This window comes from Nipponia nippon, unplaced genomic scaffold (genome assembly GCF_047370975.1).
Source record: "Nipponia nippon isolate SJK-2023a ecotype South Korea unplaced genomic scaffold, ASM4737097v1 scaffold_6, whole genome shotgun sequence".
NCBI classification, from domain to species: domain Eukaryota; kingdom Metazoa; phylum Chordata; class Aves; order Pelecaniformes; family Threskiornithidae; genus Nipponia; species Nipponia nippon.
Window position 1 is genome coordinate 6,890,302 of NW_028262380.1, and position 12,793 is coordinate 6,903,094.

A 12,793-nucleotide genomic window follows, 5' to 3' on the forward strand; every position below is an offset into this window, starting at 1 on the left:
AATTGCAAAAGAGGAACTCACAGCAGACACATGGGCTCATGACCCAAATTTGGGGGCAGCTGATCTAAGACCTGGTCTGCACTTACAATTGTTTTTCAGTTTAGCACACCAGTTGTGGCAATACATCCATTAGGGTCTGATTAAAAAAAAAATAGTAATTCACACTGACACAGTACAAACCTTCATTTGTTAGTCAAAACTTACATCACTGTAGTTTATTTTTATTCTGCTTGGTAACAGTCATTTTGATAAATGGTGTTTTAGGCTGACCCAAGCCCATCCCCACCAGGTCTTGGTTTGTGTTTAAAGGGTTTGCTGGCAGTAATGTCTCACTGACAGAACCGTGCTGGCAGCGAGGCTTTGAGGGAGACGCAGTTATGTAAAAAGTCTGGCAGAAACTGCCCTGGGAAGACAATGCTCTCAGGCATTTGGCAGTGCCATTCTACTGCTGTAACATTAAATATAAATATATGTATATAAATCCCAGGGAAGCAGTTATATAGCTGGGTGACAGGTGCTCAGGGAATAATTTCAGTACCTGCAGGGAGATGGAGAGAGACTACAGGTACTGTCCCCACTGCGTCGGGGAGAAGATGGAGCAAGCCATTTCAGAGCTGGTAAGATCCAGATTTATTGCCACCTCCATCCTCCCTTCCCCAGAGCAGCACGTGGTGTAGGTATCGCTCTTGTACTGCCTTCTTTCCAGCCTTCCCTTATTCTATTGCAATTATCGCATCCTTAGGTAACATGGTCCAATTCTCTAATTCATGGATTTTCATGGATTTTACTTCCTTAAGCTTTCTAACATTCCTAAGCGAAGCTGCTTAGGGATCTCTGTTTTCAAATACAGCTGATTAGACAACAATTTTCAGTTAAATTAACAACTTTTATCTTACCATCTCTTTTGCTTTGGAGAGACAGATTCTTAAAGCTGTCAAACTTTAAGTTTTACAATTTCACAATGGAAAAAAAATATTGAGGGGGAATAAAAGGTTTCTCTCCCATCTCCAGTACTTGGAAATTATTTCTTACATCATCTCTGTGGTAACAGTGCCATAGAAGAGGAACACCACATCACTTGATAAAAATCACTGAAAGTGCTGATGGCGTGTGACAAATATGTTGTTTCTCTCCAGCCCAACAAGAACCAATGCTGCATGCATCAGCATAGTTTAGCTGTGCTTTTAAATGCCATTTAGTGCCCAGTGACAAAAATCCCCAGATTCCTGAATTACTCAAGATACTACAGTTTCCCTGACCACGTCACAGTCCCCAAAGACTCTGTCTATCGCTATCACCGCAAAGGAGACCATCTATAAATCACCCACCAAGCAGTCCACCCCACAGTGGAGTTACCATAGTTGAACACAGTGACAGCACAGCACATGCTTTCACTACCAATGTGAGGCAAAATGCTCTCACCTAAGCTCCAGGTAAGAGACTTAAGCTAATGCACTTGCCCTGGTCACTGCAATGGGCTCAGGGTGTGGATGTGAGGAGGCACCGCCACTCAAGGGATGCATGCTAATTCAATAAGTTGCAGTGAGTTGATTGTGCTCCGAAGCCCTGGTTCATGGGATGGGCAGTTACCTCTTTATCCCTTCCTGGCTAGTTTCCCCCGCCTTTAGATATTATGCAAGTAATTAGATTTTGTCTTAATTGCAGTTTGGCCAACACCCTAGCATTAACCTTTGCTATTAGGATGAGCCAAGTGAGATTTTTAATGCCCTGTGATAGGGCTGTGGTCCTCCGCTGGCCAGTGGAGCTTCCTCTGTGGGGACAGAGTCAGGCTGCTCTTCGTCTCATGAGACCAGTCCTAATGGCCACAATCTTCCTTCCCGAGGGCTTGTGTGGAAATCTGACGCGTGTTATGTGCCGAGGTGGGGGGAGCTCTGGCATCTTTCAAGTCCGTAGTAATTGTTAAATACACGGGGAGGGGGAAAGAACCTTTTTTTCTGTGGGAGTTTTTCTGTGCACTTGTGCCTGTAAAGAGATAGTTTGAGGCCCTTGGGAAAAAATGACCAGGCTTCTGTTTTTGTTTACCAGGTCAAATGGATGATGTACTGGATCATATTCGCACTCTTCACGACAGCAGAGACATTCACGGATATCTTTCTTTGCTGGTGAGCACCAGATGGGAGAGGGTCTTTGGCATGAGATGGAAAGAAAATGGAAATATTTACAAGGGGGAAAAAGGGGCACAGAGGTGCACTGCCTCCTGAACACGGGGTTAGCAGCTTCAGGCGCATAGAGGTGTTTTGTCTGGAGGAGCCATGCTTCCTTTCTCAGTGCTGTCATAGGAAAAGCAAGAAAGAGAGTGGAACTGCTCAGTGATGTATCATTAGTGAGAAATTATTACAGGAGACTCAGTCCCCTGCCTGTCAGAGAGAGGTGCAGCTGATTGCCAAGTTGGATGCTTGCAGAGATCATCACGTAAACAACACTAGCTTTACCTACAGGCACAGTTCTAGACTTACCTAGCTGTGTGCTGCAGTAAATACACAGACTCGAGGGATCAGGCAGAAACAGGACTTTGTTTGTAGGTTGCTGTTTGGGTGGTTGTTCCTGGCGTGTTTTGCCAGGCCCATTCCTGGTTAGGCTGGGTTTACAGTGTGACGGAGGACAGTGACAGTCCATACTGATGTGGGCTCTCTGGTGCCAGCAGAAGGATTCCTTGCGACCTCTGTCAGGACAAGAGCACATAAATGCCCAATTATCAGATTCAGTTCCTTAAATTTGCATGCTCAAGTTTGGAAACGTTTGTTGCCTCGGTTGCCCTTTTTAGTAAGGCCCTTCTAGTGGAAACCAGTGAGATCAGTAGACTTCAGGATGAAAATGTAACTGTGGTGCGTGGCCCTCACCTAAAGCCTGTTCCTGCATAGCACTGCATGCCTCTAGTGAGTCCTCCAAACAAAAGGAATCGGGACTACTTGGCAACATGTCAGGTCTGTTGAAAAGGAGATAAAAGACGTTATTGTCTCTCTGTCTAATTTGCATGCAGATCTACCTCCACTGTGTTCATCTGGAGCTTTGTTTTTTTGGAGGATGTATTATGTGGGTCTCTCGGGAGGAATGACAGAGGGCTTGTCCAGCCTGTGAAATCAAGTATGCTGTAGAGATCCTCAGTCGGGTGGAAGACCGACCTGGCAAATCCATGCTCAGAGTAAAGCATCGCAGAGGCCCATCGGGTCAGACCTGGATGCTGTATGGGCCAGCTGGCTCGGTGACAGTGCTGTGCTAGCACAGCAGGAGTCTGCCTGGGTCCAGCTGGGCTGGTGCACGGCCATCGCAGGGTCTCTGTGCTGCTCTCGCTTGCCTCTGCCTACAAAGGGTAGCGTTGGTTCGTCACCCTGCTGGCAGCAACATGCCTGCCCACCTGAGGATGCTGCTAGCTGGCCAGCCTTGAGCTCTAGGCTTTGTCGTCCAGAGAAGAGTCTGGATAATCTAATCTCAAGAATTCCCTGGCTTGTTCTTACAGCTAAAGCGTGTCCTGTTGTTAGTAAGCGTCCTGCATATTTTGCAGGGCTACCTGAAAGCCACAGCGTGGATCTGCACCTTTATGTTGCCTGTTGCTGGGACAACAAAGGTTCCCGTATTTCAGTTTCAGTCAGATAAGTGTTATCTTAAAAGCAGAAAGGCAGAGAGATGAAAGGTGCATAAATATATCAATGAAATACTGATTTGCTCTTTGCTCCCTCCTAATGATTGGGGATGCTATGAAGGCAGCATCTGTGCTCTTTGCATGTAGAAAGCTCCTCTTATCACACAGCAGAGTCTCTTCCAGACCATTAAATAATGGCCCTGATACCCGAGTAACGATTTACCCACATGCCTGGTTGAGATGTGTGCAAAGGTGAGTGAATGTGTGGTCTTTGGATTCTTTGGTAAGCACAAGCTGTCCTAAGACTGGCTGGTCCCTTCCTGTGCTGAGCATCTCTAATTAAGGGCAGTGGTTAAATTGGGAGCAGACATTAACAGCTCTTTTTCCTCTAGGTTTCCATTCTACTATGAACTCAAAATAGCTTTTGTAGCTTGGCTGCTGTCTCCATACACAAAAGGCTCCAGCCTCCTGTACAGAAAATTTGTTCATCCAACGCTGTCTTCAAAAGAAAAGGTAATCACAGGTGCCCGGGTCCTCTCTGGGTGGAGCAGATCTACAGCGTGTTTACTCCAGTCTTCGTATCACTCATTTTCATTGAAGGACTGGGAGTTGCTGATTCTCTTCCTCTGTCATTTGATCATCTCCTTTTGGTTGGTGTTTTTGTTCTTCATGGTTGTTTGTTTTTAAATACTGGCATCTGTTCAGAGCACTCGCACATATTAACTCATCTTTGTGCACTTGAGAAGCTGGGAGGGAGGGGGATAAAAATACCTCCTGAGCTGCTTTGCACGGACTGGCTGAATATAGCTGGAGTGCTATGTTGTGGCTGGATGTAACAATTAGAGAAACAGGGTCTGGCAGCCAGGGCTCCTTAACTTTGTTCCCAGCTCTGCCTAGAACATCGTGCAGCAATGAGACAAATAGCCAAGCCTGTCTGAAAGGGGCTTAGCAAGCACTTGCCTGGCTGGGAGATGTATAGCATGCTGAAGTAAGGCATGTAGCATGTTGAGGTCCCGGGTTGAGAAATGTCTTGCCCAAATTTGTGATGCTAATTTCGGGGGGCGGGGGATAGACACGGACACATTACAGCTTGGATCATTTGGCTGCCTCGGCGATTCCTGTGGCTGTGAATGGGACATTGTCAGGCAGATCCATTTGGCTCGTGGATACATGGGCCAAGAATAGCTATCAGTCGCATATCAACATGCAGACTACTAAGAACTGAATAACTGTTTCCCACATTGGCAACTATGGAAGTGAGAGTTTTCTGTTTAGCCACAGGCAGTGCATGAACAGTTGTGTCTCAGTCCTGTCCGAGAAGGACAGTGGGGATCAGTCCCCTGTCTCTCAGATTCCTGGGAACTTCTGCTTACGCTTCTCACAAGTAGTGCTCGTGCATTTTTGGGTTGCCACCTCTTATCTACTAGGAATAGGGAGGGAATCACTAAACAGCCAGCAGCTTCTCGCAGCCTCCAGTCCCTACTAACCCAGCACATACAGTAGCTGAGTACTAGAAGTCATTGTCATCCGCTACCATGCAGACCCCCGTGCCTTGAGGGAGGGAGGGTGAGGGCAGGAACTTTCATAACCATTTCACTGTATATTGAGCAACATTGAAGTCCAGAAGCTCTGGACCTACCAATTCCATGGGCTTGTTGAAGCCAGACACTGCAGTGATGTGCAGAGATATCTCAGATACTTCTGAGACCACCAGTCCTGGACCCAGGGCAGTATAGCTGCAGCTGCCCATAATAAGATTCTTTTTAACTACGGGGCAATCCAATTTGTCTTTAGAGTCCATAGATTGCAAATGGCTTCTGACACACCCTGGTCCATTCTGCCCAGGTGGATGTGTCCAGCTTGCTCCCAGGACCTATTGGTGGTGGTTGCACTGTGCAAGTGTGTCCCAATTTTGGGTCCCAATCTTCCATTCACAGAATAAAGAGTTCCCAAAGCCTGCAGTGGGAGTTACTGCTCCCCTGCAAACCTTTCCTCTTTGCAAATGTTGGCTATGAACTTCTCTCCAGCCAAGGTGCAGGAAATGGAGGATGTCTGCCTCCATAAAAGATGACCTGGCCCTGCCAAGAGTTTGAGGCTGGGAGCACTCTGAACTTGTCCTTCTTGTGCTTTTTTTTGTTTGTTTGTTTTGTTGTCTGCTGTGACAGGAGATCGATGACTGCCTCGTCCAGGCAAAAGACCGGAGCTACGATGCCCTTGTGCACTTTGGGAAGCGGGGGCTGAACGTCGCAGCCACGGCAGCCGTCATGGCGGCTTCAAAGGTAAAGGTGCGGGTCAGGATGGTGACTCATTAGCATCTCATCTGCATCCATTGCCAACAGCAGCCATAGCGTGGAGGGGGAGAGACGGTGAGGGTGGGGATTCGCTCACTGATTTTGATCGTGCCTCCCAATCTCCCATTCACCAGCCACACAGGTGCCTCTTGGGATGAAGATAGTAAGTGTGGTGCCTAGTGAGTGGAAATGCAGGATTAAGACTAGGGTCTGCCTCAGGCCTCTGAATTTTATATTTTCCATAGCATTCAGTACCCAGGTGACAATGTTAGCAATGCTGTTCATCACAGCCTGTGCTCTTCATTTTCACTGTCAAAATAGGAGCATACTTCCCATGAAAGATGCTGACGTTAGGTGAGCACAGTTAGCAGCCTGACAGGGAAATCTTTTTTTTTTTGGTCAGCACCTTCTGCAGTGAAGGAAAAGGCCATCTGCAGCCCAGTTTGTCAATTGTTGTGCTGAATTGTTGAGAAGTCTGGAGGATCTAGTGACCTATAATTTGGGTACCAACAGAAGGCAGATGTGATCTGAAGTTCGTGGAGGCTAAAAGTTTGTCTGCAAGGCTTACACATAACATTCCTCATGTATAATTCTCAGGAGACATCTTTATGTAAGAGTAAATGGGAAGTGGCATTAGTTGCTTTTGGAGAATGAGTAGATGTTGGATGAGCGGTCTCATCTCGGGAGTGGTCTCGTCTGCTTAGAGCCACAACCAGAAAATAGCTGTTATCTCTGTTTCTTTGCTTGCACAAAAGCTGAAAGGACTTGGTAACTGCGTTTTGTGGTCCTGCTCTCTGGCCATGGATTATCATGGCTCAGGGAGATGTGCACAGTGACTATACCCTTGTGTTTTGGGGGCAAGACTTGCATAAAAGATACCGCTTTCGTGTAGTCAGATACAATGCCTCTTGCAAAAGGAGAGTAGAAACATATGGGCAAGGTGGGTACTGGTATTAGGAAAAACATGTGAATGGGAGTTGAAGGAAATTATTTTCCCCTGTCATGCTTTTCATATGACCTCAGGCACATCATTTTAGTATGCCTTGGCCTTACCTTCTGTAAAAATGCATAATACATCCTTAGAAGGCCAAATACCATAAAGTCTATGAAGCATGTTGAATGCAAGGTATTATAGAAGTGGGGAGCCCCTGGGATATGCCGTGCACATGTAGGGTCGCAAGGATATGCAAAAGCTATATCCTGTTTCAAAGAAAAGCCAAAAATTGCTTCCCTGTTCCCTGCCAAGCATTGTGCAGACTGTGGCTGTCAGGCCTAGCTCAGTTCTTCTCCCGAACTGTTGCTCTTCAGTGGGAAGGCTCTGCTAACCCAGGGACTGCTGGCTAATCCAAACCTGGACTGAAACCTGGGATGAGCATGGAGCTAAGGCAAAGCTGTGTGTTATATACCCAACAAAACAACATTTGTGTGATCCCTCCGTGACACTTAACAGTTTTGCTGATGCTATGTAAGCCTGAAGAAGTTGCACCATGGAGATAAATAGGTTCTGGGAATGCCTGTTTTGCAGCACTGCCTTTGCTCTGAGCCCCTTCCTACAAGGTGCTGCAGACTCTCTGTGCTAGAGCTGTTTTTAGGACACAGTGAGAAACTATGTGTGAATCCCGAAGAAACTCTGACTCCTGTTTGCGTAGCTCCTGAATATGAGAAGCTCAACAGTAGCCCAGACCCGCAGTGCCAACCTGTTCATCTCAGGACTGCAACAGTGTCTTCATCAGCTCTTCAACTTGAATGAACAGTCAGCACCACAGTTTTTCTTCCCACTGTCCTGCTTTTCTGGTGTTTTTCTTAAGAATCTCCCTGTCTTGAAATGTGGCTCCAGTGGCAGTGCGAAGCTGGGTAGAAGGGAGAAGAGTCTCCAGGGTACAAGGAAGCCGTTGTTTTGCATGAGTTAATGAAGCTCCCCATTCAGTGCTAGAAGAAAGCAGCTCTGTGACTTGTGTGGCGTTACTGTATGGCACATCTGCCAGCCTAGCTTGGGAGAAAACAGTTAAGACATTGCAACCTGTCAATGGACCAGAAGAGTCTTTCCTGCATGGTACTTTGGGGAGGTGGAAAATGATCTGTTGATAAGATTGAGAGGTTGTTATTGGATTGATTAATCAATTGACTGATTTTTATAACAAAGCAAGGACTGTTCATGTCTTTGCTTCAACCTTGACATTTAAATTACTTTGAGTATGTGAGGAAAAATAGGACTCCTGGCTTCCCTTACGCCTTTGGCATGTGGCCTCTAGCAAGTTGCTTGCTTCTGTGTGCCTCAGGGTGCAGATCGAAGAGACAGGCTGAGCTGATCTGACAGCTCTCCTCCTCCAAAATGTGGTAATGCTCCTGCTCCCAGGGGGTTACTGTGCTCTTTGGACCTCCTCAGTTTCTCTCTAATCTATCAGAAAGCTAATCCAGAAAGAGAAAGAAAGGGAATACTGTTTTTTGAGCCCACAAATGTGTCTCGAGTGCCTGAGCCAGCACAAGGGAAGGGATAGAACGGCATTGTGAGGAGTATGGCCAGAGGAAAGGAAAGCAAGATCGTCCCTTCCTCGTCGTGGGAAGCAGGCAGATTAGCTCTGCTGCTCATGGGACCACACCCTTAATACATTTACACTCTTCATGGTGTAGTAGTCAGGAATGGTTAAAGACACTTCTGTCCCTTGCCCTTCTTAGACAGAATTTGTTGTCTTTCAAGCAGGGAGAGTTGAATGGCTGTGATTTCCAGCCTGATGTGTTGCGGTACAGAAGTGCTGAGCTGGGGTTCCTCGGGTATTCAGGGTGTGAAGTGTGATGGGTCGGGTGTGGACATGTCTCCATTTAGCTGTCCCTGCTGCTCTGGGAGCCCTTTCCAAGAAAGGAGCGATACAAGCAGGTACAGGTAGTAACAGCTTCTGTTGCCTTGGTTTTCAGCTGCTGTTAAACGTATGGCAATGCCCTTACTTGCTCACTTGATAAGGAGGTTTACCAGAGCTAGAATGTCCTGCGTGAGAGAAGTTTAAATGATTAGTTATCTGGAAAACACTTTGAGCTGACGGGTCCCAGGCAAGACTGCAGTGCTGTCCTTAGGGGCAAGCTTCTAGGGAGGGAGGAAAGAGAATACTATTTCTAGGGCTTATCCTGGCTTTCCCAATGCCAAGGTTTAAGGGTATCCAGCTAGCCTGCGTTGAGTGTAGATGGGAAAGTGAGCCCTGAACAGGTTCACTGGGTTTCAGCCTTTAACGGATCAAGTTAAAACTGGATTCTACAGAGATGACCATATATTCAGAAGCTGCTCCTGCAGCTCCCATGGAAAACGTGGCTTTTACCAGCAAGTGAATGTGAGGATCTGTCTTATTTCCTGCTTAACTTGGATTAATGGGCGAGGAAAAGATGCTTTTGTATTAAGAAATGGACCCTCAGACTTTGCAAATCAGCAGCTTCTGGTAGCAAATACACAGTGAGCTGCTGGGCTGAAAGTGTGCTCTGTACAGACCTGTTTTCAGTAAATTAGCTTAAATCTAAAGGCTCCTGTACTTGGAGAAGTGCCTCCCACTGTGCATAGCCCTGTCCTCCCCTTTCTCTCTAAGCTGTGGTAACTGACCTTCTTGTGCTCCCACAAGATCCGTTGTGATCTTTTGTCTTTCGTGATAAGATCTTTGGGCAAGGCCCATGTCTTCATTCTTTTTATCCATAGAGCAGCAAAATGTGGCTGGCTCTCTGATTACCATTTGTGTGTGACAGGCCGCTACTTATATATTTACAACAGGCTAAGATGCTGTAAGCTGTACACAGCCACACCTTCCTTACCTCTGGTCCCCTGACCCTTTCCCCTTTCTACCTTAAATAGCCTACAGTTTTAGTTAGCCAACTGCAGGCTTGTCTCCTGTCCCCTTCCTCCTGCTCCCTTCCCCTGCTCTGTTTTGTTTTGAAGCCACAGTTGTGCTAACACTGGCACAAACCTGTGCCAATTCATTTTACGGGCTGAGGAGCTGTCAGTGTCCCAAGTACCCTGAGCCCAGCTGGCTCACTTGGGTGTTTTCTCTCTGTCCGGAGAGTCTATTTTTGATGCTCTCTAAGCAGACAGAGCATTGGATTTCTGGGCTTACTACCCCTGCTAGGTGCTCAACACAGATCTTTTCCCTGCCCCCAGCAGCTTGCATCCCCACCAAGGAGCATAATCTGATTTGTGGCTCTGTAATCTTGTCCTCATTGCTTGGTCATTCTGTCACAGTCTGTGACTTCAAGTGGGTCAGTCCTAAGTGGAGGGATTATATGACCGGGCAGTAAATCCTGCTGCTCTTTGCATGTTTTAAATTAGTTCCAGCTAGTTCAGCCATTCCCGCTCCCAAAGGGCCCTGGGCACTGACCACCACCTTCCTCCCAGCTCACCTTGGGGGAGGAGAGGAGAAGCAGAAAAGGAGCCTGCTTTTGGCTCACAGCAGAAGGGGAGCAACAGCAAGGCTGTTACAGCCTCAGTAGCGGGGCAGCTGCAAGGCCTTGTCCGGGCAGCGGAGCCATCAGATGGAGGCCTGGGCATAAATGGGCTTTTCATTGGCACCAGTCAGGTTTCTAATGTAAGCGGCTGGGACGCGTGTGTGGTTGCAGTGAGGAGAGGTACCGATGGCTTGGAGGCAGCACCAGCCTCCTCCAGCACACTCTCGTGTACTCCTTCGCTGTCACCACACTCCCAGCACTTGCACATCCTCCGCCTGTCACCCTGAGCCTCCCACCCCCTTCTGCCTTGCCCTATCCCCAATCCCCAACCTTTCTACTCCCTGCTTCTCTTCCCAAGACCCAGCCCAGCCCTGCCATTGCCCTCTCTGTCTCTACAACCCTCCCATCACTGGTTTTACACTCTCCCCCAGCTCTCTGACCTTCTCCTTCAAGCTCCTGGGTTTGCATGTATCTTTATTCCTCACCCTGAACAAACCAGTTCTGCCAAACAGGCCAATGTCTTTTTTCCCCACCAAGACAAATCCTGCTCGCAACCACTTAACCATCCCCAAGCTGCAGCCTCAACTCTGCTCTTCAAAGGAGAGCTGCAGAAAACGTCCCACAGCCAACAGATCATCGTAACCCAGATGTTTCTGGTAATGTACCTTCCTCTGCCCTTCTTCTGCCCTCCTGTGTGCAGGGCAGGGACTGTTTGCACAGCAGCTGGTGTTGTGGCCTGTTGTGTGCCCCTTGGTACAGCTCGCCTTTAGGAAGGGGAGTGGGGCACCGCGTGCTGCTGGCAGTGGGCACCGTGCCTTGGCAGGAGATGATAAATGAGGTGGAAGGAGCAGGCATGCATGACTGGTGTCAATGAAAAGCCCGTTTGTGCCTAATAAGTCTGAGAAACAGTCCAGGAGCTTTTCATGCGTGGGGAAATATGGCTTGCGGTGCTGCCAGAGCTAGCAATCACTCTGGTTTATCGGTTAAAAGGACCAGGCATGCAGACAAAGGCGGGAGGGTTTCATTATGCTCATCTACCTCCGAAATGCTCAGGAGTGCAGTGTCAGCAGTTCCCAGACTGCTTCAGCTCGCAGTCACCTGTCTGGTCCAGCAGCCTCTCTTCCATTTCCACCTTTGGGCTCACCACCCCCTGCGGAGTCGCAGCTCTGCCAGTTTAGGGTCCCTTAGCCCAATAAATTTATTGGGAAGTTTCCCAGTGTGTTTGCTGGTTTTTAAAGCAGGGCGCTGGAAGGGAAATGCTGCTGATCATTTAGATTTTATCCTCTCTAGTCAAACAGCATCTTTTCCTTCATTTTTAATATCTGGCTGGTATAGCCAGTGCAACTGCCTGAAAGTCAATATTTAGATCCCTAATTTTCCATGAGAATTGAGACCTATTTACTGTGGGAGTTTGGAGCAAAAACTTGTGCAGGAGAGAGATGCTGCCTTTTGTGGCATGACAGTGGAGAACTGCACTTTTACTTGAATTGGGAAAGAGGGAGGCAAGGAGTGGGGAGCATCCTCTCCTTTAAGAGGCTGGATAAAGCCTCTTTCTAACGATGAGATCCCACTGTTTGGAGGGAGGTTGTTTCTTTGCTTACCAAACGTGTCACCGAATGGTTCTGTCCAGTCTGCTTAGTACCGTATCTGTAATGGCCATGCTGTCTGCCCTGGTCTGTGACGTGGCCAAGAGTTGCAGATGTCAGGAGTGGTTTAGAATACGCAGTTTGAGAAAACTTTGGGGACCCATTAGTGTTGTCACAGAAGGCCTTTTGAAAGTAGCTTCCTTTAAAGGATCTCCATTTGGGATCCAAAATCAAAGATCTCATGGCTGAGCTATGTTATGCCAATAAAGAGGAACAACGAATGGCTTTCTTGAGACATATACATATATACATATTTCGTGAACTGTTCCTGGTGTGATGTATCTTTCATTCTTAAGTCTTTGAGAATCTGTTTTTCCCAAATCAATAAAAACCCAACGCTGTTTGAGCTACAATCCAGGTAGCTGTTTCCAGTTTCTCTCTCTTGTTGGCTTTTTCAGTGGTGTCTCCAAGAAGCAGACAATAGCCAGTGAATGCACAGGACAGCAGAACCAAACAATAAATTTATAGAGAGAGACCAGGCTGGGAGAGACAATAACAAACAGTTCCCAGGAGAGGAAATGAACTGCACAAACAAAAAGGGTGGATGAAATTAAGTTCCCACCATCAACATTAACGTCAGCTGGTTTCCCTTTGAGTCTTTAGTACTGACATCTCCAAACCGGGTAGCTGTTCCAGGCTAGGCACAGCACGCAGGCCCTGGCCGCGAGGATGTTGCTTGTAGGCTATTTGTGTTCATATGGTGGCAGAAGCAATTTCCTCCTTCACTCGGGCCTGTGCTCAGAGCATAATGCCGATGGTTTTGCTCTTAGCAGGGCCTGCCTGCAGCCAGACACGGTAACGCTTCTGCGTGCAAACTCCCACTCATTGCCGTGAGTAAT

General features: G+C 47.5%; 1 protein-coding gene across 2 annotated transcripts in view; it reads left to right on the forward strand.

Moving 5' to 3' along the window:
• The window catches only part of REEP1 (receptor accessory protein 1), a 72,415-nt gene that overhangs the window by 29,203 nt on the left and 30,419 nt on the right, over positions 1–12,793 (forward strand). For both annotated transcript variants that reach the window (XM_087736254.1, XM_087736255.1), the window contains exons 3-5: positions 2,047–2,123; positions 3,994–4,114; positions 5,767–5,880. In XM_087736254.1, the coding sequence (XP_087592380.1) occupies positions 2,047–2,123; positions 3,994–4,114; positions 5,767–5,880 (312 nt within the window). The remainder of the gene's footprint in view (positions 1–2,046; positions 2,124–3,993; positions 4,115–5,766; positions 5,881–12,793) is intronic.